Here is a 25,681-nt window from a genome sequence, read left to right on the forward strand (position 1 = left end):
TGTCGAAGCACGGTCAGAGCAGTGCCAGCAGCAGCCCTTCAAAAAGGTCACTGGCTCCCAGCGCCATGGAAAGACATTGCCCGCCTTCGCTGCGCGTCGACACGGGCGCTGGGTCCTGCACGACCCTTCTGGGCGGCGGCACCACCACCACCGCCAGCGACTCCTCGTGGACGCCGAGCCCGCCACGGATAGGCAGGCACCGCCGTGACGACTCCCAGAACTCAGCAGCGTCGGACGCCGACAGCCTGCTCCAGCCTGGCGACGGGCCGAGCCCTGGGCTGGGCCACTACCACGCCCTCACCAGCCCGGAGAGGGGAGGAGGAGGAGGAGGAGGAGGAGGAGGAGGAGGAGGAGGAGGAGGAGGAGGAGGAGGAGGAGGAGGAGGGGCCAGGCCGAGCCCGCTGCAGAAGCAGCTGGTGGCGAGGCGTGGACAAGACTCGGAGGACGCAGACTCGATGACGAGCAGCATCGCGTCGGACGAGCCTGGAGACAGATCGCTCTCGACCATCGACAGCGTGGACGAGACGGCCGACGAGACGAGGATCACGGCGCCTGGGAGCAGCATCCCTGCCGACATGAACAAGATTGCTGGGTTCGCGTCTGGGCCCCTGATGACGGCGCCTACTGGAGATGACCCGTTTGTTGTCGTGTCGCTGCGGGACGACAATAGCAGCCCTTATGTGGCGCCCCTCCGCCCCATGAGCAATAGGAGTAGTCGTGTGGAGGGGACGACGACGACGACGACGGCGACAACAACGTCAACGCCACACGCGTTCAACGATGCGCCTCGCCTGTTGCATGGTGGTGGGTTGCCCCCTTACCACAACAACAGGAGTGAGGTGACGATGCGGTCGGAGAGCCCGCTGTCTATCATCTCGGGCAACTCGAGGGCGTCGCCTGAGCCGCGACCTACTGCTGCTGCTGCTGCTGCGCGTAGGGCTTCGCCTGACCGTCGGGGTGCGCAGGGTTCTCAGCAGCAGACGACGCCTCAGTCCCAGCGTGGTGGCAACGGGCTTGCGATGGTGTATCCTGCGGCACCGACATCAGCGGTCAGCTCCACTGCGAATCTTCACAGGCGGAACCTGTCGACGGTGCATGATGAGGAGGAGGAGGAGGAGGAGGAGGAGGAGGAGGAGGAGGATGATGATGGGCGGGGCGTGGAAGAAGAGGAGGGAGATGAGGGGATGGAGGGGATGGAGGAGAACGAAAGAGGAGAGGAAGAAGAAATCCAGACACCTGCCTTTGGCATAAGAGACAAGAAGACCAGCTCCCAGCCCAAACGGCTCAGCCAGCTCAGAGCCCAGGCCAGCTCGCCCACCCTCGGCCGCGCCAGAGACCACACGCCCGACTTCCCGCCTCCGAGCCCAGCCATCTCGCGAGGGACCGTCATCGCACGCCTCGCCAAGGCCTTTGACGCCCGTGCCGCTGCTGCCAGCCCTCCTGTAGATAGTAGCAGCCGAAGTAGGGGCAACGGTGCTGACGGCCTTCTTGACTCTCGCGCGTCTGGCAGGAACACTGGCACTACCGCCTCTACATCGACGACAAAGGCTACACGAAGCTATCGCCGTGCGGCTGGCGAGGTGCGCAAGATCTCGGACTCATCTGGGTCGCACTACTCGGCTGACTGGGAGAGGAGGGACAAGGACCATGCCCTGAGCGAGTTGAACCTGTTGATGGGTGGTGGCGGTGAAGTCTTCCAGCAGCAGCAGCAACAACAACAAGAACAAGAGCAAAAGAAGCAGAAGCACCAGAAGAAAGCAGCGCGGCCCAACAACAGCACGGTGCGCCTCGTGCCGCCCGAGGACTACCGCATCCAGGCCCAGCAGCCCGTGTCGTCGACCGTGGCCCAGCTGCGCAGGATGAACAGCCAGATCAGCGCCTACAGCAACGCCGCCAGCGGGTACTCGGACGCGTCGTCCGGCGTGAGCCCCGTGCTGCCGACGCTGCGGGAGGAGGAGACGGGCCGGTTCGTGAGCCCGCCTGGGAAGAGGGAGGCGAGGAGGAATTACCTTGGGCTGGGGCAAAACACGTCGGAGGGTACAGTTGCTGGTGGTGGTGGTGGTGGTGGCGGGAGTGGGAGTAGTAGTGAGAGGAGACGTCATGGTGTTCACAATGACAAGGAGAATGAGAGGGTTGGATGGGTCGAGCCTGAGGAAGAGGAGAAGGGGGGCGCCGAGGAGAGGATGGCTGTCACCCCGAGGGCGACAAGACGCCTCAAGGTTGGAGAGAACAGTCCTGAGCGGAGGAGCGAGGAGAGTCTGGGGCTTTATGATGCTGAAGGGTTCTGGATCTCCCCTGAGAGGAGGTCGAAGCGAAGGGCTTGAACGGCGTTTGGGGGAACACTTGCTTGTCCATGTCCCCTTAGCAACTAACTTGCCTTGATATAATTGTCTTGCTCTCTTATATGCTTACTCAAGTATGTATCATTAGCTGTATATCCACGTTACTATGTATATTCAAGAAACCCCAAAAAGAACAGAATGGAGAGCCACGCTATAGCATTCCGAACGCCGACTCGCGAACCTCATAATCAACAAACATATAAATCAGCACTCCACCGGTTAGCTTGAAGGGTGTCGATGGCTGCCTGTGTTATGAGGAAAAGGTTATAGGATGCACCAGACTAGTCAGAGTATCAGCCAGCCCGCAGTCTTCGGTAAGAGGATTCCGATAGACTTAATACACATTCATTAACCTAAGCAAGAGAAGAGAGTCTCCACCACTGGTTCCCCGAATGTTGTAAGACTATCATATAATGGCAACCCTCCTCATTTTCGCAGCCTCTCGAGCACGCACATACTCGTTACCACCTATCCCCAAGGGAGGGCTTGTGAGTTCGAAATACCCAACCCGGGTATAGACATCGCCATGCGCATCCGGGCCTTTGACGAGCACCAAGCCCGCTGCATGATCGGGTACCCAGTCTCCTATTTCAGCAGGTACTTCCGCAGCCTCAGGTTGAGAAATTTGGACAAGACTACTGGTAGTCGACCTCCACTCCATGATGGTTAGACACAAAACATCTATTTTCCATCCCACGGGAGCCAGTCGTAGATCAACAAGGTCTGGCAAGAACCATACGTGGGGTCCAGCGCTGTCACCCCTCTCATATAGAGGGTGGCTCCAATAAGAGCAATGCAACATGCTGGACAGATTCTGCGCGGTACACTCCGTCGTGAAGGCGAGGGTGGGCCCTTCTATGATCACCTGTGAGGGTGCGTTGTGCGTCCAGAAGGACGGTCTCAGCTCCATGAGTCGCGAGGTGTAACGGTACTCGTCCGCTCGATGGCCCCAAATGATCCGGCTATTCATCGGACCTGGTGTGGCATATTCCGAAACTGTCTTGGGTACTGTGATATCGATGTTTTGTTCTCTCTCGTACATAACGAGGGCATCGGGTGCAGTACTTTTGGGATGTATAGTGTGTGCGAGGCCTGGTGCCTCACTAGGTCTGTGCGAGCCTGGCAGGCCCTTGCCCCACAGCCTTTGTGTTGACAGCCTCAGCCATCTGGATGTCTGACTTTTCTTTCTTTCCTCCTTTTCTGTCTGTAGCGCATCCTCCATACAAGCAGCAGCCTCCCATATGATGACGTTTGAGGCGTCCCGCGAATAAAAACAAGAGTGATAGGAATATTCAAGGACGGCCTCGACAGAAGCCCAAGAGAGCGTGTTGACCATGGAGGATGTACAGAGACGCTGCTCAGATGGCTTCATCGAGTAAGATAAGCGACGCCCCGAGCCAGCTCTGGCCACCCAGAGAAGCGACGGAAGGAAGCAGTCGACAGGCAGTCCGTCGAAGAAAGCGGTTCCAGTCTTGTTTCTGAAATCGGACAGTACTCCGTAGAAGGCCGCCACCCTGTCTCTGGGTCTGGTGAGGTCCATGCAGGTATATTTCTGTATCATAGCCTTCCACCACAACCAAAAGGCCGATTGCGAGTCTCTGTCTCTGGCGATGTTTCGAGCTCTGCAGATTTGCTTGAAATCTATTCGCGACGGAGAATCGTAGTAAGGGGGCTTTGTCTGCTTGGCTTCGTAGAGCAAGGACTCCGAACATTCCCAGGATACGGCTTCTAGTCCGAATTTGAGAATTCTTGGGCTCAACACACGCTCTTGTAGAACCCACGCGCGGCTGTACAGAGGTTGTTTCGGTTGTATTTTGTGATAATGCAGCCGACTGAACAATCGACAAGTAGATATTTTGATTTTGGTCGGGAAGCTGCAGGGTTGTCTCACCCGCGGATTGCGCCGCGAAAAGAAGCCCTCTGAACTATCTCTTGCACAGACCGCAGCGATGGTACAAAGAGCGTGGGTATAAACAAGACCCATCTGCGCCGCCTCCTGCCTCCAGTCAACCTCGGAGTCTTGAAAGATGCACAGAGAGTCGATCCAGATATAGCGCTGCTTAAGCTTTCGGCATGCGTTGACAGCATCTTGAAGCGTCTGTGGGAGCTTAGACGCAGGAAAGCCCCGCGACATCTCACCGGCCGTGTTTGATGTTAATTTGTAGACGTTCGAGGTGCCCCAACAGTAACTAAGAGCGAGATATTGAACTGCGGAATCGTCGCCCGTCTTTAGACTGAGCCGGAGCTGTTGACTTCCATCCGGCGGCCCGACATCTACAAGTCGGGTTGGCCTAAACCGAGACGTTCCAACCGCATCGCGGCATGAGGCGTGGTGTTGACAGCATTCGGAAATCCACCGTTTGGCCAACACAAAGACTGCATCACTCCCTGTGCTTGTGCTGAGTAAGTGTCCCGTCCGGAGTGATTCCTCGACAGCTGACTGGTGTCTATGGAGTGTGGTTTGTTCGTCTTGGGTCTCGCCGCCACTTGTGTTCGCCTCCACGTCCAGGCCTTTCACCTTAAACAGTTTTAACTTCTTAGAGATCCCGTCTCTGAATTCAAGGGAGATCCGTCGGGATGATGCAGGGCCCTGGTCCGGTTCCAGGCTCCTGTGCCACCAGGACCACTCAAGGACGAGTCGAGGTGGGCTGAGCGGCAAACATGCATATTTTGGGAAGCAACTGCTCCGTAGCCGGCATACCACCTCGGCAAAGAGTTCGTCGCACACTATCGTACAAAGATGACACCCTTGCAAGGCTGAGGAGAGAAGGCTCGCACCCGAGGGATGGAACTCAAATGACTCCCGTAGATGCTTGGTGAACATGCGACCATGCGATTCTTCCGTTGGCTCAAAGTCTGGCATCGCGGGATCCTCGTCGTGAACTCGATGATTCAGGACTCGAGACACACTACACGCCTTCTGGCAGTAGCCACAGAGACGATTCAAATCCACAGTACTATTTTCGTCGGCGAGGATATCGGCTGAAAGGAACGAGGGCGGGGACATGTTCGTCTCGAAATAGTCCACCAAGGCCTTGGAGTCCCACGTGGCGCTGTTCGGGATGGTGTTCTTGGGTCCATGGGGAGAACTCTCATATTCATCTTTCAGGCTTGACGCTGATGCGCTCACCGGGGCGTTGAAGGTTCTCAAGACAACCTGCGGGTCCGGTGAACGAAGGCAAGGGGCTGAGTGCACACAACCCAGCAGCACCAGCGCTGTGTCGGGATGAGCTGTCACAGCGGGACTGCCTGGTTCTGTATCCAAATCATAGTATATGATGTCCACGGCAGGAACCGGTTTAGAGGACCTAGGCTCGCGTAGATCACCGGCCCCTTGGGCAGCCATGTTGCAGGTTTGGTGTTGACGCCGTTAACGTGGATATTTGCTGTGGGGAAAAGGCCCAAGTCTCGTCTGGGTGCACTTGTGATGGAAGGGTACTACAACTTGATCCAAATTCTGAGATGAATTTATGTTCGAGGCGATCACGTGGCGCTACTGGAGGACTCGTTCCCTATGCAAGATAAGCAGTGTGTGTGGCACACCCCACCCAATCAACCCCAGTCATACATGCATCTTTCGCGCCAATCTATCCCATGCGCATGCTGGACTCGTACATCTCATCACCCCTGACTGTCGTCCTTGTTTTTCTACTTCCTTTCCGTTTCGGCTTTCTTTTCTTTTGTGGAAGAGGGGGGGGGGGGCGTTAAGAACCTCGACGTTGCGCTCAATGATCCACACAAACCATCCAATTGGAATGCTTTGGCTGTTTCCCTCAATCTCTGAGTTTGTCTTGTAATCTCAAGATCGTGCACCGTGCACATGATGACAGAGCTGAGGGAGGAAACTTGTTTCAAGAAGGGGAAATGGTTGTAGTGAGGCTCTGCGAGGAAGACGGCTACTGTAGATGAGATGTCAAAGGGAAGTCAAAGTGCGAACGTTGAAATACTGATTAGGCTAGCAGTAAGATCTGCTAAAAAAGACAACTCCACTCAGTGCCAGGGGTTACTTCTCAGAGCCAGTGGGACGTGATGTGGGGCACCCCACGTCAGCCTCTCCAGGGGTACGTACCTAGCCGTGCTAGCCTGCTGCAACATCGACCCTTCAAAAGAACACCTGTAGCTTCATGAGTCTGCAGTCCATCTTGAATACACCCCCAGAGCAGCATCTCGGCGACACAAACACATCCTGATCCCCAACAGATGTGCTCACTGCTGCTGACGACATCATCTTTCTGCATCAATTGCTTGTCAGTCAGATTTGTGAATTAAAAAGAAAATCATCCCATTACTGACGACAAGCAACCCCAATCCCACCATGGCGACTCCTCGCCCGCTGGCTGTCCTGGTTGGCCTTCTCTCATCTTTTCTGCTGATTGCTGGCAGTTTTGCACAGGATGAGGCTGTCCTCAATGCAGAGATAGGCCGTCTGAACAACCAGAGCCTCCACTGGGGCCCCTACCGGCCCAATCTCTACTTTGGTGTACGCCAACGCGCACCTAACTCCTTATTGACTGGCCTCATGTGGTCCAATGTCGATAATTATCAGGTTGCACGCGACAGTAAGATCACTTTCTGCAACATCCACCCCTCCCCTCTTATGTTCTAAATTCTTTGTCGTTTGACACACTTTTAGACTTCAGGTACACATGTGAGCAACACCAGGGAATGGCTGGCTATGGCTGGGACGAGTATGACATACGGAAGGGAGGCGTGCAGACCATCCATGATTCTGGCAACGGCATCGACATCACCACTTCTTTCATCAAGGTCCCTGGAGGTGCCAATGGCGGCAGCTGGGCAGCCAGGATCAAGGGCGTCCCTCGACCTGGCGTCCCCGATGATGCCAGGACCCAAGTCGTCCTCTTCCTCGGGCAGGAGGGTTTCGGCAGCACCATTGAGCCTCAGGCGGACGGCGATGATAACGGTTTCCCTAGTGATGTGACCTTCAGCGGAAGCTCAGACTCCCTTGGGAACTTCAAGGTTGTCGTCACGAAGGGTACGGGCGAGCACCCTCCGGCCGGAACGGACTTTGATGAGGACCAGGATCTGGAGAAGACCGTTGTTCAGTCCCTCAACGTGCCCCCAGAGCTTCTCTGGCAGGCAAAGGCCATCGCCATGCGCCAGATTAGCGAACGCATGAACGCGATGATGCCTCGCATCAACCAGGAGGCCCCGCCCCCGGCTTGGCAGATGTACGGGCTGTCCAACAAACCTGGTCTCGGCAACACGCACATCGTCCAGAAAATCTTTGAGGGCCCCTTCGAGTTCGATATCCTCTTCTCTAGCGCCTCAGCCGGCAAGGAATTGACCAGCGACGACCTGACCCGGGAAATCAAGGAGACAACTGAGTCCTTCGGGGAGCGGTTCACCAGTGTATTCGCACCTCAGGCTCCCTTCACGACGGACCGGTACAAGACCTTCGGCCGCAGCATGTTGTCCAACCTGATTGGTGGTATTGGCTACTTCTACGGTCAGCACCTGGTCGACCGGTCCTACGCTGCTGAGTACGAGGAGGATGACGAAGGCTTCTGGGAGGCTGCTGCAGATGCGAGGAACCGCAAAGAGCAGAAGCTAGAAGGCCCGTATGAGCTGTTCTCAAGCATCCCCTCTCGGCCCTTCTTCCCAAGAGGCTTCCTTTGGGACGAGGGCTTCCACCTCCTCCCCATCGCTGATTGGGACATGGATCTGACTCTTGAGATTCTCAAGAGCTGGTTCAACCTCATGGACGAGGACGGCTGGATCCCCCGCGAGATGATCTTGGGTGAGGAGGCAAGGAGCAAGGTCCCCGAAGAGTTCCAAGTCCAGTATCCACACTACGCCAACCCGCCGACGCTCTTCTTCGTCATCGACACCTACATCGCCAAGTTACAGAAGATCGCCAACGGCAGCGCCACCTCTCAGAAAGAGAAGCTTTCGCAAGGCGAAAGCCTCGGCACTGCCTATCTCGACAACTCGGAGCTCGGCCTGGACTATCTCCGCCGTCTCTACCCGCTGATGCGCAGACAATTCGAGTGGTTCAAGAAGACCCAGTACGGCGACATCAAATCCTACGACCGCGAGGCTTACTCTTCTAAGGAGGCCTACCGCTGGCGAGGAAGGACGCCGCGACACGTCCTCACCAGCGGAATGGACGACTACCCACGCCCGCAGCCTCCTCACCCCGCAGAGCTGCACGTCGATCTCATGGCTTGGGTCGGCATGATGACCAAGTCGCTCATCAACGTGGCCCAGACGATCGGCATTGCTGAGGACGTCGAGGAATTTAAGAAGATCCTCGACGCGATCGAGCACAACCTGGACGACCTCCACTGGTCCGAGGCGGAGGGCTGCTACTGCGACGCCACCATCGACGATTACGAGGAGAACCAGCTGGTGTGCTACAAGGGCTACGTCTCGCTCATGCCCTTCCTCACCGGCCTGTTGAAGCCGGACAGCCCCAAGCTGGGCAAGATCCTAGACCTGATTGGCGACGACGAGGAGCTGTGGAGCCCTCATGGCATCCGCAGCCTGAGCAAGAAGTCCGAGTTTTACGGCACCGATGAGAACTACTGGCGCAGCCCTGTGTGGATCAACATAAACTACATGGCTGTGACGCAGCTCTACGTGAGTTACTCATCACATCTTCCCTCCTCTCTTCCTAGAAGGACCATCAAGAACCACCGCTAACTCACCACCCATGACAGAACGTCGCCACACAGCCCGGCCCCCACCAGGCCAAGGCCAAGGACCTCTACTCCCGCCTGCGCAGGAACCTCGTCGAGACCATCTACAAGTCCTGGGAGGAGACCGGCTTCGCCTGGGAGCAGTACAACCCAGAGACAGGCGCTGGTCAGCGCACGCAGCATTTTACCGGCTGGACCAGCCTGGTTGTCAAGATCATGGCTATGCCAGACCTGGGCGGCTCTGGCGGCCATGTCAGGGATGAGCTGTGAGCAGCAAGATTGCCAATGGCCACACCCCCTTTCAGAGTTGGGAGACAGAAAGGTCTTGCCTTCACGCTCAGGTGAAATGAGGGAGGGGGCCAATGTAGATGAAAAAGAACTGCGACGGGTATCTGTTCTGGAGCACAGGTTCTTTGTGATATACACCCAAAGAGGTAAAAAGAAAAAGATTTCATGGCGTCGATACATGAGGCAGTGCTGGATTACTGATGATTTGATGATGGGTGCGTCGAGGCACATCTCGTGATGGAGAAGGCATATGCAATTTCGACGAGCAAATTCATAGATCATTGAACAAGGGCAGGAAAAGAAGGGAGACTAAATGAGAGCAGGAAAAATGATACTTCAATTTGATGCACATGATTGCCTACAGGAAGGGATGTCCAGGATATTCAAGTTTGGATGTTTTGGAAGAGGAATCAAAGTGATGCATTCATGGCTCTCATTATCCTCCACAGGAATAGCCCAAACACGCCCACAATCATGATCCAGCAAGCGCCCTAGCCTCATAACGCCGATGCTGAAATATGCCCATGTAATATATACAGCTTTATGATTCAAACACCACCGCTGCCGCCATTTTGTGGTTTCCTATTGCCTTTACACTGCCAGATACTCAATTCCTTGACTGAACCCGCTCATCGCGTGTGCGCCTGGTCCGGTTTCGCCAAGAACCCGTCACCCTGCTTCGCGACCTCTTTCCTCGGCAGGACCACAACTTCCTTGCTCAGCAGACGCCGCAGCTCAGGCGTGATGACCTTTTTGGGCTCAGGCTCGGCCTGCTTGCCCTTGTTCTGCTGGCCGTTTGGGGTGGAAGACCCGCTGCTGCTGCTGGCAGCCAGTAGAGACGGCGCGGCAGTGGACAGGGTGAAGCGCGGCGCGGGGAAGTTGGGTTTCTTGTCGATGGCCTCAATGAGACGCTTGAACTTGTGGAAGAGGGCCTCGGCGCGGATGAGTGTGGACTCGAGGTCGATGGTGCCGGAGAGTTCATTGACTGTACAGGGCGGGTCAGCAACGCTGATGGTAAAGGGGGAAGAGGACAGGCTTAGGCTTGAACACGTACTGTATTTGAGCACCTCATCAAAATGCTGCAGGTGTGTCATGATCACGTCCCGATGCTTCTCAAGGATCGCCAGAGCCACGAAGAGGTGGAAGCTGCTGGTCAGATGGTCTGTCCACAGCGCCTCCCAGAGCCGCAGTATATCCAGCCAAGGGAACTCGCGCTTGTACCACACCAACAGCATTCGGAAGAAGAAAAAGAAGTTGGTGCTGTCGGCCTTGTCCAGATGTTCCCACAGCTTAGGGTCCATGAAGTGCACCAGCTGGTCGAGCGTGGTCAGCTGCGTGCGCATGCCGGACTGATCTCTCAAAAAATTGCGTTCCATGCGATCCATGAAGTGCTGGAACGCCCAAAAGGCGACCGCGTCATCTTGCACGACGGCATAGATGGGCGCAAGCAGGTCGGACATGCCCTGGACATAGCCTAGCTCCTTGTTGTACTCGTTGTACGTGAGCAGCAGGTCTTTCATCTGTTCCATGTGCACATTGGTGCCGACCTCAGCGAACGGGGAGTCTGGATCCGGATGAGGGATGTTCTCGCCTGCAAAGATTGGCACGTTCCGGTCGGTGCGGTGGACATCTTTCTCTGTTCGGACTGTTAATTTGCTGGTGAGATGGAATGACAGGAGATGGGCAGAGAACATACCAATTCGGCCACGCTGCTCTCGCCACCATTCGCCCTCCTCGCCCTGGCCACCCAGATCAACAAGGCGCTCCCACCATGCACCCTTGAGCTTCACATATGCGTCTCTCAAGGATGCAATCTGGGCCCTGCGCTCGACCTCGGTGCTATGCCAGTCATACACACCCAGCAAGAAAAGCCAGGCCTCCTTCCGAACTCCATCATCCGGGTCGAGGCCACCGTGGAACACTCTGTCCTTTACCTCGTCGATCGTAACGGCTAGTCTTCCGGTTGTCGGATCGAAGAAAGTCTGCCACTCCTTCATGCTGACAGTTTTCCTCCTCTCCTCCAGTGAAAACGTACTGGTCCCCTCTATCAGCTCAAATTCACCGACATCCGTGTCCTCCATCTCCATCACATCTTGCGCAGTCCATATCCTCTGGCGGCGGTCCCTCTCGCTCTGCTCCGCTATGCCCATTGCCCACCGCGCCAGGTATATCCTTGCGCTGTCAAACTCATCCTGCAGCGTCTTGACCTCGGGGTTGCGGAGCAGGCTCCTGACCTGAGGCGGGATGCGGGGGTTGTCGATGACTTCGTTCGCGGCGTTGCGCGTGAAGGTCGTGACCTTGCTAAACTTCTCCATGATGTTCCAGCCGGTTTCCTTCACGAACTTGGTGAACGGATCCATCTGTGCATCCCTGCTTGATCCGGCTCTTGAGCCCCGGTTTGCACCGGCTGCGCCTCCAATCGTGATACCGCGGCTGCTATCCTGGCGACCGATGGACGAGGCCGTGCTGCTCGTGGGTTTGGCGCCGAAGCCCGTGCTGTCCTCCTTGCTGGGCTCAACCAGGTAGATGTTGGGCTCCGCAACACTCCTCTCGATTTTGACGTAAGCCCTCAGCCACCTCAGAACCTCGTCGCCGCCCCAGAACATCTGCCCGCTCTCCCCGAACGGATCGAACTTGTCCTTCATGTGCTTCTTCTTCTGCAGGATTGTCGACTCGCACTCGCTGTCGTGAAAAAAGAGTGCCGGAAAGCTGTCGCCAGCGCGGCTATTGATTATGACAGAGCCGAACCACCATCCCAGGCTGGGCGGGCGGACCAGGAGCGAGTAGACTGCGCTGACGGGGATGGCGAAGGCATAGTGGCCAACGGAGCCACGGTGGGTTGTAACAGTCGGTGGAGGAGGGACGAGGTAGGACTGTTTCGGAGGAGAGTCGCCGTCAGATAGGTCGACCTTGACATAGATGCTAGCAGCCTCGCCAAGCTGCGACTCTGGAATCCATGCCAGGAGGAGGTCTGCAGAGGCTATGGACTGAGAATCATGGGAATCTTCTGAGGGTCGTGCACCAGACGGAGGCTTCTGTTGCAACAGGGCTATGAAACCGGGAATATTGTCCTTGGCGGAGGGTGTGGGATGTATGTAGACCTGCGCTCATCGGGTCAGCTTTGCACTGCGAACAGGCAAGAAGAGAGTGGCGACTTGAGATTTACCTTGCTCTTGGAGTACAGCAGCTTAACCCCTCGTCCAGTCTCCGTGTGAGTGATGGTATTGTACCCTCCCTCTTCGTCGTCACTCATGGCGTAGAGGCTACCTGCGGGCGAGGCTGGGCGAGCTGGTTGTGTATCCTGAGAGGTTCCTGTGTGAGGCAGCCCGTCAGACGTCATCGTAGGAACGCCACGAACCGCGGGGGAGCCGGAGTGTAAGGCTTGCGGGCCAGGCTGCTCTCGAGTCGTGTCTGGAATTCTTCTGAGAACCATAGGGGCTCGTGAAGAGGTTTCGGTAGGGTAAGGAGGGAGAGAGGGACGAAGAATAGTCGTGTGAATTGGTAAGGGAACGAGGGCAGGATGGAGTGAGGTCGGAAGGAAGGTCGATCATATGATGGCGTCCATCTGGCACCGCTGTGGCACTGCATGACTGACCTGACCAGCAGTGACGCAGGCATGCGGCGGGAGGGCGGGAGGTGTATTACCCCGCGGTCAGCTTGGTCCGCGTGCAGCTTAGGGGCATTACGCACTGTAAGTGTGACGCTAACTCGCCACGCCGAGCCCTGAAAGTGGCTTCTGATAGAGTCCTCGCCTCCCAAACACGCGGCCTCTGCGCAACGCTGTCGAAGGTTCCAGTTGGAACCATTCCAGATCTGATATGTCTCGACTGTTCTTGAATCCCCTCTGCCTTACTTTTTGAGACAGATGGTGCACAAGTTGTACATGGTAAGACCACGTATCGCACAACGTTTCGAAGACGGAGAATCATTATGTCTTCCTTGCACTCCTTAGCGTAGAATTTCTTGGTGTCGAGAGAGGAGGCAAACAACGTATGATGGAGATCCATTCATTCAGCGCTCGAGATCTATGTACCGTTGTGCGTCCCTCCTTACCCAGAACTCCTTGCTCTCAGCCGAACTGATCCAAACTCAAATGCTGCAAAATGCTCCTGATGTTCTGGTCGAATCTGTACCAGATAAGAGAAAATCCATAGGCTGGCTGACATGTGAGCGAGCACTGCTTCTCACAGCCTCCGTGCGTAACGCCCTCAACGTTTCAAAATGGCAATCTCTGTCCACTATCTCATCCTCGGTCCACTGGGCAAGCCACCCATCCTCCTCGGCCCACTAGGCAAACCACCACCGGCCCGTCTTCCACCAGGAGCCGCAGGAGCTGCTGCCGCGCCGCCAGGTGACGACGGCGCATAAGCCCCACCATATGCGCCCGCCTTGTACGGATCATAATCATCGCTTCCTGCTCCTCCTCCTCCTCCTCCGCCGCCGCCGCCCCCTCCCTGCGATGGCGGCGGCGAGAAGGGGCTCGCAGGGCTACTCGGGCTCGTCGTCCTCGCGCCCCCTCCGAGCCTTCCTCTCAACCGGTCCTGTATGCTGCTTCCTGCGCTGGCCGTCGTTTGGTAGCTCCCCGCCCTCTGGCTCGATAGGCTCGGCCGTGCCTGCATTCCCGGGTCGGGCGAAAGGGCTGCGTTGCGCTGCGCAAAGGGGTTTCTGGCGTTAACGCCGCTGGCCACGGCCGCCTGCTGGGCCGGCGCACCCCCTCCCGCCGCGCGGTTCTTGTCCCACAGTGATGAGAGCCCTCCGCCGGTGCTCGGACTGGGCTGCAGGTTGCCGTACCGCGAGTTGAGGGCCGGGTTGGCAGCGACGGGGGTGGGCGGCGGCGCCTTGGGGTCTGGTGGCAGCCAGCCTGGGAAGCCGATGCCCTTCTCCGTGTAGTGCTGGCGCAGCACCCGGCAAACGTACGTGTCGTCTTCGGTGTCGCCATCGGCTTCGCTGTTGAAGACGGAGCGCTGCAGGCTGGATACAGAGTTGTTTACGCGCGAGGCGATGTTGGAGTACCACGACATGGTGGGTGCGTTGCGTAGTAATGACTCTTTGTTTTCGTTGTATTCGTTGTGTTCGCGTAGTTTTTGTTGTTTCTAGCAGAAGTCGTCAGGTAGCAAGGCGGCGAGAATGCTGTGCAGAGTTCTATGCGCTTGAAGACTGCGGTCGCGGCCTTGCTTCAGGTCTCGTTTCGTCGCCTTCGGATGATCAGTAGAAGCAGTTGGCAGTGACTTGGCTTGACTGGACGATTCGGTCTGGCAGCTCGCTCGAGAGCTTAAACAGGATCTCTGTCGAATGCGGTCGTCCCCTGTAATCGCATTGAAAAGGGGCAAGCTGAGTCTACCCTGAGGATCTCGTAAATCAGGTGGTGGTGGTAATGGTGGTGTCGTTGTGAGAGGGGCTGGAAAGTGAGCATGACCAAGTTTAAGGGAGGTCAGGCCCTGGAGCCCGACGTTGGAGTCTTGCCTGTGTCAGGTTGAAAGCGGCGGATCGCCCAAGCACAAGCGACCCCTCCACCTGAAAATGGAGCTTGGGGTTGACAAGCTTGGCCCCTGAAATGCAAACCAGGGACACACCGCCGAAACAAGAAATTAAACCACAGCACAATCACGGACAACTTGTGACTCTGGCTCTCTCATTCGATATACTCTAGTCAATTAGATACGAGCTGGTATCCATAAAGAGAAAGTACGGTTGCTTCATTACTCTGGGATGCAAAATGATGCCCATAATTCTTCCTTTTTAGATGCGCCAACCTACAACGCCTCGCCATTGCCAAGTTAATAGACAAGTAACCTGCCCCAATCCCCCATCCTACCAGTCCGACACAACCAATTTCTCCCTGACCGGCTCTTCCTCAATCTCGCGCTCTATCTTCTTCCGGCCCTTCATGCGCACGACACGGCCTCTCTTCCGCTTGTCGCCGGTCTTCGCCTTGCCGCCCTTCTTCGTCGTAGCCTCCTCTTCGCTGTCTTCCTCGCTGTCGTCTTCCTCGTCATCGTCCTCTTCATCGTCATCATCCTCTTCGCTAGCCATCCAGTCCTCTATGTCGGCAATGTCATCCTCGCTCTCCTCGAGGTCACTGACGTACTCGACGTTGCCCTCCAGCTCATCGTCTTCCTCCTCCTCCTCAAGCTCCTTCTCAAACTCGTTCTCCTCGTCCTCATCCTCAATACCCTCGTCCAGATCCTTGTCGCGCACGCCCTGGCCCTCCTTCTCCAGACCGTTGAGCACCTTCTCCCAGATCTTCTGTGATACGTTCAGGGGTTGGTCACCGTAGGCACCTTGTCGTAGTCTCTCCAGCAGCTCTCTCTCGATCGTCCGCTCCAACTTGGCTGCAGCCTCGGCCTTCCGCTCGCGTGCCTCCTCTCGGTGTTTCACCTTGGGTGCCAGTTTGGGCACAAGTTTCTCGCCGAGACGTTCCTCCTCGGCGGCTATCTTCCGCATGCGAATCGCAACTTGTGTAAGGCGGGTGAGTCGTTGCTTTGCCTTGTGCTTAAGGAACTCTGGCCAGTACCTATTGTAGTATCTAAAGTCAATACAATGTCGCTAGGCAGAAGGAGAGGGGTGAGCCCGCAGCGCGTACATCAACTTCTCGTCAATCATCGCCAGTGCCTTCTGGTAGTTCGATGGCAGCTTTATTTTCTCCCACATGCGATTCGGCAAGTGCGCGCGCTCGACTGTCTTCATGTAAAGGTAGAGAACATTCGGCTTGTCGGGATGCGGCCGGACGGAGGCATATCTGCTGTTGGCCAGCGGGCAGGACTGCCGATTGCAGAGACCGGTGCTAAAGATGTTCAAGTCAGCCGGCGCACGTCCCTCATCATGAATCTCCTAGCCAGACATACACATTGTACTCGTTCCTGCAGAAGTTGGTCTGCTTCTGGTTGTTGGGTGTGCTTCAATTAAATCGTCGTCAGCCATAGTCGCAGGATCAAGGGCAAGGGCTCGGTGCGAACCGTATTTTGAATGCGCAGAAGTTTTGGTTGATATATTGCCTGCAGGGAAAATAGTCAGCGGAGAAATTTTGACTTGGTTCTTCCTTTACGCAAGACATACCAGACGATCTCGTCGGAAGCCATTGTGGGCACAGATATGCGAATTTGGCAAAAAGGTGTTCTTGCAGAAGAGAAGGCGGGACGAGTTCTGCGGAGGTTCTCCTTCAGAAAATAAAATCTTCAGACCCCTGTCTCCAGAGGAATTGTTATCGATAAGTAGCGCAGCCCGCACTGCCCGCCTGCAAATCCCTGCGCTGCGATTTGCAACGGCCTTTTCAAGTGGAGCCTTAGCAGGTTATTTACCACTACGACAGTGCTGCTACTCTTAGTACTCTTCATTGCTGTGTACACAGCGGCTGAGACTTTGCTGTCGAAACAAATTTCCGCCTCGACAGTCCTGTGTCAAGGAGTGCATGTGTCGTGTACAGGAGCTCTCGCGGATTTTCAATCAAGCCATACGACCAATCAATGTCCTGGAGTGCTCGGACGGCGTTTCGAGCTCGACACTTATCACAAGGCGTCACTTCGACCATACCAACACTCGCGCGGAAGGTTGTGGCATCTGGTCCACGGCTTGCCGTGTTTGGGAGACGAAATGACTACGCAAGTCTCTTGAGACCTACGCAGGTCTCGGCTTTTCACGATGGACCGAACAGGCACGGCCTCGATGTGATGACCGGACCTTCCAAGCACGACACGATCTACGCCTTGTCGTCTGGTCAGGGCAGGGCTGGCATTGCCGTCATCCGCGTGTCAGGTCCCGCATGTCAGGATGTGTACAGGAGCCTCTGCCCCGGGAAACAACTCCCCAAGCCAAGATATGCGGCGGTCAGGACGCTCTACGATCCTGAGCGGCCGGACAAGACCCACATCCTGGATTCTGAAGCTGTGACCCTGTATCTCCCGGCTCCCAAGACGGTCACCGGCGAGGATGTTCTGGAGCTGCACGTTCACGGCGGCCCTGCCACCATTAAGGCTGTGTTGGGCGCCATACCGCGGTGTGCAAGTGCCCCTGGGCTGCAGTCCATCCGCTACGCCGAGCCAGGTGAATTCACCAAACGCGCCTTTCTCCACGACCGGCTGGACCTGTCTCAGGTGGAATCCCTAAGTGATGTTCTGGCGGCGGAGACAGAACAACAGCGACGCGCAGCTGTCCGTGGGAATTCTGGGCTCAGGGGGCAGACGTACGATGCCTGGCGCTCGGATCTACTCCTCGCGCGCGGCGAGATCGAGGCGCTGATAGACTTCTCCGAAGATCAGCATTTTGACGAGTCGCCCCGTGAACTCCTGCATAATGTCACGTCCTTGGTGCAGCAGATCCTAGCTTCGATAGACCGGCATGAGCTCGCCGGCCAGAGAACTGAGCTGCTTAAGAATGGCATCAGGATCGCGCTGCTTGGCCCGCCGAATGTGGGCAAGAGCTCACTGATGAACCTCATCGTGGGCCGCGAGGCATCGATAGTCTCTCGCGAGGCTGGCACGACGAGAGATATTGTCGAAGCCAGCCTCGACATTGGAGGCTACCTATGCACCTTTGCTGATACAGCCGGCATCAGGACTCGTGCCCTGGAGGATGACGCCGCCATCGGCGCCATCGAGGAAGAAGGCATTAAGAGGGCAAGGCTCAAGGCTCTGAGTTCAGATGTGACCATCGTCTTGGCTTCCGTGGAAAGAGATGACACGGGCGTCGCCTTTCTCAATTATGACGCTGAGACGCTGGAGCTGGCTGCTCGAGCGGAACAGCGCATCGTCGTCGTGAACAAATGCGACTGTGTTGATCAATCGACTCTGGACGATCTTTTGCGCGGGTTCAAACCCCCCGTCCTGGACAGGATCCCGGGAGCAGATGCTATCATCACAATCTCTTGCAAGGCAGCCGCACTGTCGTCTGTGTTCACACAAAAGGACCCCGGCGGTATCCACCACCTGACGCGAAAGCTTATCTGCTCTTTCGAGAGGCTGACCTCCCTGCCCGAGGATATGCAAGAGTTGTTAGGCGGCACGGAGAGGCAGCGGCAGCTGTTGGCGCAGTGCAGGGAGCATCTCGAGGCGTTTATGAAAGAAGCTGCAGGCACAGGAGAAGATGATGTTCAAGGTGAGGAGAATGTAGGTGATAAAGAACCGGACATCGTTCTGGCCGCCGAGAGCCTCCGCTGCGCAGGCGATTGCCTAGCACGGATCACTGGCCGGGGTGAAGCTGGTGATGTGGAGGAGGTTTTGGGGGTGATCTTTGAGAAGTATTACACCTTTGGCCCCCAAATTCTTTTGACGGAAGCGAGAGGACTGACAAAAGTGGATTGCAGGTTTTGTGTAGGAAAATGAGATTATGTTCAGAACATTGTTATGGTCTGATCTGTTTTCTTATCCTAGTCCTCAGCCCTACACCTTTGATCTCTCGGTAAACAAAATAATGTGGATCATCATCACCACCACCACCCACCAGCTCCACTCATCTGCCCCACCTCTCCCTTCTATTCATAGAAAAGCTCTATAGTAATCATACATGTTCTTCTCTCTGGCTTTGCAGCCGGAAGCTCGTCTATTTGTTCCAATGCTTCTTCTCCCATTCTCCCATGCGCCAGAAAAGACAAAGTGTAGTGAGTAAGGAAACTTGTTGGGGGGTTGGGGCGTCGTATCGGTGATGCGAGCCAACCGTTGCCAGTCAGGTTTTATGTGGGGAAGACGGTGAAGTGATAACCAAATAAAACGCCGGATTTAAGCCTGAGCTTTTCTATCTCTATAATTGGGTGTGTTGGTACAAAGAGGTTCCCCCTTCGTGCCGGAGGACCGGTATAGGGACGGTGATTTGATCAGTTGCCATTGGGTGGTGTGGCAAAAGAGAGAGTGAGAGATGTGTTTCTTGCTTAGGCGAAGTTGAAAGATCTCTTCTTGTCCTTGTCGTCGGAGCCGTCGGGCTTGGAGTTGTATCCACTCCGGCCGCGGTTCTTGTCCTCATCATCGTCGCCGCCATTGGGCTTGGAATTGTAGCCACTTCGGCCCTGGTTCTTGTTGGAGTCGTCATCATCTCCGCCGTTGGGCTTGTTGTTGTAACCGCTGCGTCCGTAGAGCATAGGACGCTCGGTGGTGAAGCTAGTGCTGTAGACGGCCATTGTGATTTGTTGGGGTGGTATTTGGGCTGGTAGTGGGTTTGTAGTGGTGGTGTTGAGATGTGAGTTGTGAAGGAGTTATTGAATTGTCTCTTTGTTGTTTTGGCTTGTCTTTGCTTGTTGAGGCTGTTGATGATGAGATGAAAGGACTGGAAATCAAGGCAGGAGGTGTACTGGCCTTATATACTTGGAAGCAGAGGAGGATTGGGGGGTGGGTGTGCGTGAAGTCATATTATTGCCTGCGTGCCTGGAGGTTAAGCTCTATGGCTGGCTGTGTGTGGGCAATGCATCTACCGTACCCGTTCCAGCCCGAGCAAACGTCAGCCTCATCCTCCTCGCTTCTCACCAACACCATTCCTGGAACGCGGGACTCGCAGTAGGTACACTCATCTCTTACGGGAACCAGTCTGTTGACTCACACGCCATGGGCCACAGGCACAGGCAGACACTCAGCCTCCCTCCCACCCCCCATGACAGACTAAGGATTCAAGGGTATGAGCCATTACCACGCCGAGACCTAGGCCAGCCGCGTTGCCGTAGGAGTCGTGGTGGTAGTTGTGGTGGAGGTAGGTAGTAGGTAGGAAGAGGAAGAGGATTGCCGCCCCTGCTCGCCATGTGGTATCAGACACATGTTCCGGGATCCCATTGGGGCCAAAACCGCTTTCTCTCCCCCCACGGGCCTTGACAAAGCAGCTGCGCTTGTGATCGCAGCCAGGCAACAGGGGGGGTGGAGTGGGAGGGTGGGTTACCAAGAAAGCGGCACTTCAAAAAAAAAAAAAGGGCTTTGGTAAGACAACCGGATGGAGCTCCAGCTGCCTGGTAAGAGTTCCCACTATGCCCAGCTTGTTTTCTAAAATTGGGGGTCGTGGTGGTTCAGAGTGCGAGCTTGCCCGCAGCGTCCGTCCCACCCCTCTGAGGTGCACCACACACAAGGGACAGGATCGTCGGTGCGTAGGGCTGAGGGTATGGCCCCAGGGGGGGGGGGGGGAGCTCTTCTCCCCTACCCTGTCTTAGGCTCCCAGGGCCCCCCTGGGCGCTGCTGCAGGCTGATGCTATGTACATCATGGTTCTCTAGCCCTCTTGCTGTGTGCTCGGGCCAGTGAGCGCACAATAACCTGGTATATGTTTCTTGGAAGGATTATGTTTCGAAATTACTTGTGGTGTATATCATCCAGCTGGGTGGGTCGCAATAGGTCTGCCGTTGCATCGGCCTGGGGTAACTTGAACAGAGGATTGTAGCAAATCCTTCGCGATAATTATCATAGTAGAGTTGCTAATGTGGTAGTCCAAGATAGGCTACCGGCTACAGGCTCTCCCTGTGTGTCATATCCAGTTGAGTGTCCGGAGCCCCTGGCCGACCAAGACACGGGAGACGCGGGGCTTCTCTATCTCTCCCTCTCTCTGTGTCTATGCCCCGTTCCATCCTTCTCCTTTTTCTGACAGCCCTCGCGAGCTCTGGACAGACTCGCTCGTCCTTGCTCTTCCGCAGGTTTCCATGAGGATGGAGGGGGAAGGCGCAACCATCGCACCGAGACATCCGGAGGAGGAGAGGGGCTCCAATCGTGCCTGACTAATTGGCACTATAACGAAACCCCCCCATTCGTCCCAAGGAACGAAAAATACATTGCTACGATTACTATCACGGGCACATTATCTAAGCCACCCGCAGACACGGTGTGGATCAGGATCGTCCCAGACAGGAAGCCGTAAATATCCAAGCCACCCGTCATGCACGTCAGAATTCAGTCACCGCCAACACCACAAGAAAAAAGAATTGGGGGGGGGGGGGGAGTCATCCGGCGTACAGGTGCCGTGCTATGAGGCCTGCACAAAGACAAAAGAGAGAGAACATAAACAAGTCAAGAATATTATTAATAATACACCAATGGTACGAAAACCGACGTGCGCTGCAGATCACGGCCTCGCCGCCGGTCTACGTCTTAGTATTACATGCAGCCCTATTCGGATCTGACGGCGCCGGGTGGTTCCGTTGGGGGATGGCACTTGTTTGGTTGCTGCCGTGCTGTTTACTGATCTCCCGCGGCTCCTCTTTTTTGGGGCACCGGGGACTCTTCTGTCATTGCTCGTTGCCTTGAGAATGTCTCATCCTGATGCCATGCGCTTCGGTACGCGCTTACGCCAGGGCCCTGCCATCATTAAGCAAGCAAGCTGGGATTGGAGACCGACAAGCTGGTGTGCTGCGCCTTTCTTCCATGTTTTTCTTCTTTTTTTCTTTCTGTCCTGGAACAAGGTGCATGCATGAAACACAATCCTCTTTCTACCCGCACACGAAGTACCAACTCTTCACCGCAACATTGCGAACGTCAGCAACATGCTTTCAAGCGAAGCAAATGTTTTTGAGCTTTTTTTTTCTTTCTTTTTTTTTTCCATCTTCTTCACTACGAAGCCCTAACCAATCTCGGGCCATTTGCTGTCTTGTGCCCCCCCTTTTCTCCTTTGGTGCACGTCACACTGGGCGCCTTTTCACGCTCGTAACCTCGTACGACGGCTTGCAACAAAGATGCAGCCCTACGGAGGAACGAGCGCCTGTACCTGGCCTTGGCCTGGCCTGGCCTGGGGTTTGGCCCCTCCCCTTTCCCATCAAGATCTCTCAGGAACGCCTGTTCCACCGCGGGGAGAAAGATCAGATCGATCTCGTTCTCTCCATTGTCCCATCCGGACTGCGGTGAGAGAGAGCGGGACACTGAGAGAGAAAGAGAAAAAGACAGGAGAGTTGTCTGTGCACGGGGTCAGGGGCTGGCTGCATGTCATCGGCTCGGGTTCGGCCTCGAGTCCTCAGGGCTGGCAAAACCGGTGTGACGATTTTCGTATCGATGCTCTGCAGGAAGAAACTTTCGTTCCTGTTTCGTTTACGGGAAGAGCTTGGCGTCATTGCTGCCTCGTCCTCGTCCATACTCTACCGCAACTTGGAAGGTTCAACCCTAATCGGAACTAGACGCTGGCCTTCTTTCTTCTCCTTTTTTTGTCCCTCTCTCAAAGCCCGAGCGCGCTGCCCACATGAAGTGACGTTACTGCGCTGATGTCTTCGAATCCTGTAGCGGCTTCCAAGCAACCTGACTGGTCGGCGATCCTCACCGAGTAGCCTGAAATATGGTGGTACAGTCATCAACCGCCTCATCTTGTTGTGGATTAGGATACTTTTCTCTCTCTCTCTATTACTACAAATCCAAGACACAGCCACAGCCAACCATCGGCTTGCTGGGTTGCCGTATTACGAGAGCCTTCTCGAAGGGGAAAAAAATGGAGAAGAAAGTAAAGGAAGAAAGGTTAAAAAAGGAAAAGAAAAAAAAGGGACTAACAAGCCCCTTCCCAATCATCTCCAAACCCCCACGTCCACGCAAAATATCCCATTTGCAGTGAACATCTCACACCGCCGGAATGTTCATACCAAGAAAGAGTCATTTCTCACAACTGCTCGCATCATAATTGCTCATCTGTGCCTCGTTACTAAACAGCTTGGTCATGAAGGAGGGAAGCACGTCGTTAAATGGTCAATGCGAGACAATGTAAGAATAGCCTGACGAGATCCTTCATTCTTCACCGGTGAGTTTTTTTTATAACAACCCGTTCTTGTCAACGAGGCACCCCTCGTCCAAGCGTGTCATCTCACCCCCATCTCCTCTATCTGCACACCAAATGTCGTTCCTGGGTGGGCACTCCAGTAAGTAATCGGTACAACCCCAAATTCCCCCAAAGTCGGTACTGTACAGTCGTATTTCTCCCACATGGCATTCCTGCCAGGGGTAAAAGACACGCAGCGTTCATCCCATCTGCATGTATCGATTGGGGGCTTTTTCATCATAAGACATACATACATACAGTACGTACAGACATCCAAACGTGAGAAGGTGGGGGGGGGGGGGCCAAAACTTGTCAAACTAACAACCAACGCGGCGACCCTCTCCTCTCCTCTCCTTATCCCAATTACAGTGCTGAGGGGCTTGCGCCGTCGTGTGTCCCTCGTGTGCCCGGGAACAGGTGTCAACGTAGCACAACCCGAGGCCCAAACCTTCCCCCCCTCGAGGCGACCTGTTTTTCAGACCCTCGTGTTACCAGAGCAGGGCTATGCACCAATACTCGTCAAGCCACCCCGATTCGAGGCTTGAATTATTATGTAGTACAGGACAGGAAGCACAGTTTACTTTCCTTCTTTCTTTCTCTCTTGCCGGTATTGGTTCTTGAATATGCAGTTTCGGTTCAATACGGAATAATACCCCGGTTGCTCCGCCCCAGGCAGACTTTCTGACTATTGCTTGCTGACGAACTCTTGAGACCTCGGGAAGCCGGGTCAGTCTATCAGCAACACCCCCGGGGGTCTCATTTGCCTGGCAATGGGTTGTGCTGTCGGACTCTTGTCGGACAGGCAAAAAAAGACGGCGAAGCTACGGAGGAGAGGGGGAAGGGGGCAAAAGAGACCATATGATGGGGGCAGCCTCGGACTCAATATGGGCGTCGGGCAAGCTCGTGTCCATTCAGGGCTGCTCTGTTCGGCTACCTCGTCTTCAATACGCACGCGCGCACACACGGATCCAGCCCCTCGGACGACTAATAGCTCCCCATAGGTGTGTGTGTGTGCCTGTGTCAGGAACCAATACACCATCTATCGTATGTTTTCCCATCCAGCTCTGCTGCCAATGCAACCATTCTATATCTTGATACGGACAGTCGATGGTCTGTCTGTTTGCACCGTCGTGTGGGAAGATGGCGTCGTCTATCCCCTTGTGAACGCCATAGAAAGAGTGAAAATCTTGCATGCAGTAGCTTGCTTCGCTTGGGTTATGCTTCCGCCGCTTTCGCCCCGCCTCATTTTTCATTCCTCCTCCCCTAGACCATCCGAATAATACTCAAAAGCATCCGGCACCGGGACCTCCCTCCCGCCCTCTTCGTCCTCATCCGCATCTACTTCTATTAACTTCTTCTGCTGCTGCCCTTCAGCAGGCGCAGCAGGCGGCGGCGGCGGCACCTCGACCCTCCCCACCGGCATGACCACATCGGGTGCTGTGGTGCGGTCCGTCCCCATGATCCGCGTCATGTACTGCGCCCACTCCCACGGCTTCTCGCGCCCGCCTGGCAGGCTGTTGAAGTACTCCCAGCCCATGATGCCACCGAAACGCTTGTGCTGGCCCACCATCAGCGGGACCACGGTGGCTAGGACGTCGAAGGGGATAAAACCGGAGCCGTTGGCCGGGTTCGTGACAAGGCCGACCACGACCTTGGCTGGGTTCCACCCCTTCATCAGCATCATCTCGTAGAGGATGGGGTTACTACAGTCTCCCCATCCACAGTCTGTAAACTCGACAGTCAGTGTGACATGAAACGAGAGAAACTAGGGTAGAGAGAAAGAGAGAAAGATAAAGAAATGGAGGAATGACCACCTACAGAACTGGCAATTATAAAACGCAATGTCTCTCCCTCTCATGACCTCCAGCGCCTCATAGTCAAACCCGCTCAGGTTCCGCCGCACGTCCAGCAGCGCCGGTGCGACGGGTGCCAGGCTGATGATGAAGTCCTTCCCAAAATCAGCCCGCAGGCGGTCGATCAGCCGCACGATTCCAGCCAAGCTGAAGGGTTCCTCGACGTCCAGGTCGAGCCCGTCTAGGCCGCGCTGCAGCACCATGTCATGCAGGGCACCGTAGTACCTCTCAAAGGTGGCCTCGTCGTCGCTGTCGAGGGTGTCCTTGGCGAAGGCGCCCTTGGCCGCGCCGCCCAGCATGCCCATAACCTTGACACCAGCGGCCTGCAAGATGCGGGCCTCAGCCCAGAGCGTGGTGAATGACGGGTGGCCTGGGACATTATCGTTGAGGGTGATGATATGTGACGGGTCGGGCTTGCGGTTGATGTGGAAGGCGGCGATGTTGAGGTGGGTGAGGCGGATGCCGGGCTGCTGGATGAGGGGTAAGAGGGAGACGGGGCTGCCATCGGGCTTGTGGTGAGACTGGAAGTAGATGACAAGTCTGGGGAGGTCAGGACTCGGGAGTGGGGCCATCTTGAGGTTCATCGTCGGCGTGCTGCTGCCGACGAGATGAGCTTGTTGTTGTTGGTGTATGTGAGGTTGATGGGCCTGATGATGAGTTGACGGAGGAGGAGGGGTCGTGTCGTCTGGGGAGAAGCGGGGCTGCGATCGCGGCCAGATGAGACGCCGCAGAAAATAGGACGGACTGAGTAGAAACAAGGTTTTATAGATGAGAACTCGTCGCCATGTCTGCTTGAGGACGACGAGGATATACAGCAGCTGATCACACATGTGAAGTGTGTGCAGAAGTGAG

The 25,681-nt window shown here is 55.7% G+C and overlaps 8 protein-coding genes across 8 annotated transcripts; 2 read left to right on the top strand and 6 right to left on the bottom strand.

Moving 5' to 3' along the window:
- Positions 1 to 4,017: 4,017 nt before the first annotated feature.
- On the bottom strand, positions 4,018 to 4,713 carry M406DRAFT_242177 (HET-domain-containing protein; the record flags this gene model as incomplete). The annotated part of the gene is made up of 1 exon (XM_040916167.1): positions 4,018 to 4,713. A coding segment is annotated over one exon (696 nt), but the record flags the coding sequence as incomplete, so codon positions are not given.
- A 1,944-nt stretch (positions 4,714 to 6,657) lies between these two features.
- Positions 6,658 to 9,274, top strand: M406DRAFT_59942 (family 63 glycoside hydrolase; the record flags this gene model as incomplete). The annotated part of the gene is made up of 4 exons (XM_040924660.1): positions 6,658 to 6,687; positions 6,736 to 6,901; positions 6,976 to 8,945; positions 9,026 to 9,274. 4 exons carry the CDS (start codon positions 6,658 to 6,660, stop codon positions 9,272 to 9,274), a joined length of 2,415 nt encoding a protein of 804 aa, XP_040782184.1.
- M406DRAFT_54234 (uncharacterized protein) lies at positions 9,262 to 9,640 on the bottom strand (the record flags this gene model as incomplete). The annotated part of the gene is made up of 1 exon (XM_040924536.1): positions 9,262 to 9,640. A coding segment is annotated over exon 1 (182 nt), but the record flags the coding sequence as incomplete, so codon positions are not given.
- A 52-nt stretch (positions 9,641 to 9,692) lies between these two features.
- M406DRAFT_286107 (RabGAP/TBC) lies at positions 9,693 to 12,632 on the bottom strand (the record flags this gene model as incomplete). Its single annotated transcript, XM_040918656.1, has 4 exons — positions 9,693 to 10,277; positions 10,347 to 10,937; positions 11,040 to 12,393; positions 12,459 to 12,632. The coding sequence occupies 4 exons, from the start codon at positions 12,630 to 12,632 to the stop codon at positions 9,922 to 9,924; spliced, it is 2,475 nt and encodes an 824-aa protein (XP_040782186.1). The 3' UTR covers positions 9,693 to 9,921.
- An 898-nt stretch (positions 12,633 to 13,530) lies between these two features.
- Positions 13,531 to 14,313, bottom strand: M406DRAFT_59944 (uncharacterized protein; the record flags this gene model as incomplete). The annotated part of the gene is made up of 2 exons (XM_040924661.1): positions 13,531 to 13,603; positions 13,688 to 14,313. The coding sequence occupies 2 exons, from the start codon at positions 14,311 to 14,313 to the stop codon at positions 13,531 to 13,533; spliced, it is 699 nt and encodes a 232-aa protein (XP_040782187.1).
- A 2,646-nt stretch (positions 14,314 to 16,959) lies between these two features.
- M406DRAFT_336710 (uncharacterized protein) lies at positions 16,960 to 18,609 on the top strand (the record flags this gene model as incomplete). The annotated part of the gene is made up of 2 exons (XM_040921175.1): positions 16,960 to 18,524; positions 18,591 to 18,609. 2 exons carry the CDS (start codon positions 16,960 to 16,962, stop codon positions 18,607 to 18,609), a joined length of 1,584 nt encoding a protein of 527 aa, XP_040782188.1.
- A 246-nt stretch (positions 18,610 to 18,855) lies between these two features.
- M406DRAFT_320691 (uncharacterized protein) lies at positions 18,856 to 19,515 on the bottom strand. The gene has a single exon (XM_040919423.1). The coding sequence runs from the start codon at positions 19,395 to 19,397 to the stop codon at positions 19,152 to 19,154; it is 246 nt and encodes an 81-aa protein (XP_040782189.1). The 5' UTR covers positions 19,398 to 19,515; the 3' UTR covers positions 18,856 to 19,151.
- A 4,710-nt stretch (positions 19,516 to 24,225) lies between these two features.
- Positions 24,226 to 25,401, bottom strand: M406DRAFT_35988 (family 18 glycoside hydrolase; the record flags this gene model as incomplete). Its single annotated transcript, XM_040923985.1, has 2 exons — positions 24,226 to 24,701; positions 24,795 to 25,401. The coding sequence occupies 2 exons, from the start codon at positions 25,399 to 25,401 to the stop codon at positions 24,226 to 24,228; spliced, it is 1,083 nt and encodes a 360-aa protein (XP_040782190.1).
- Positions 25,402 to 25,681: the final 280 nt, after the last annotated feature.

This window comes from Cryphonectria parasitica (assembly GCF_011745365.1).
Source record: "Cryphonectria parasitica EP155 unplaced genomic scaffold M406scaffold_1, whole genome shotgun sequence".
In the NCBI taxonomy this organism is placed as follows: Eukaryota; Fungi; Ascomycota; class Sordariomycetes; order Diaporthales; family Cryphonectriaceae; genus Cryphonectria; species Cryphonectria parasitica.

Coding starts and splice junctions, on each gene's coding strand:
- M406DRAFT_320691 (XM_040919423.1), bottom strand. CDS start 19,397: ATGGCCGTCTACAGCACTAGCTTCACCACCGAGCGTCCTATGCTCTAC.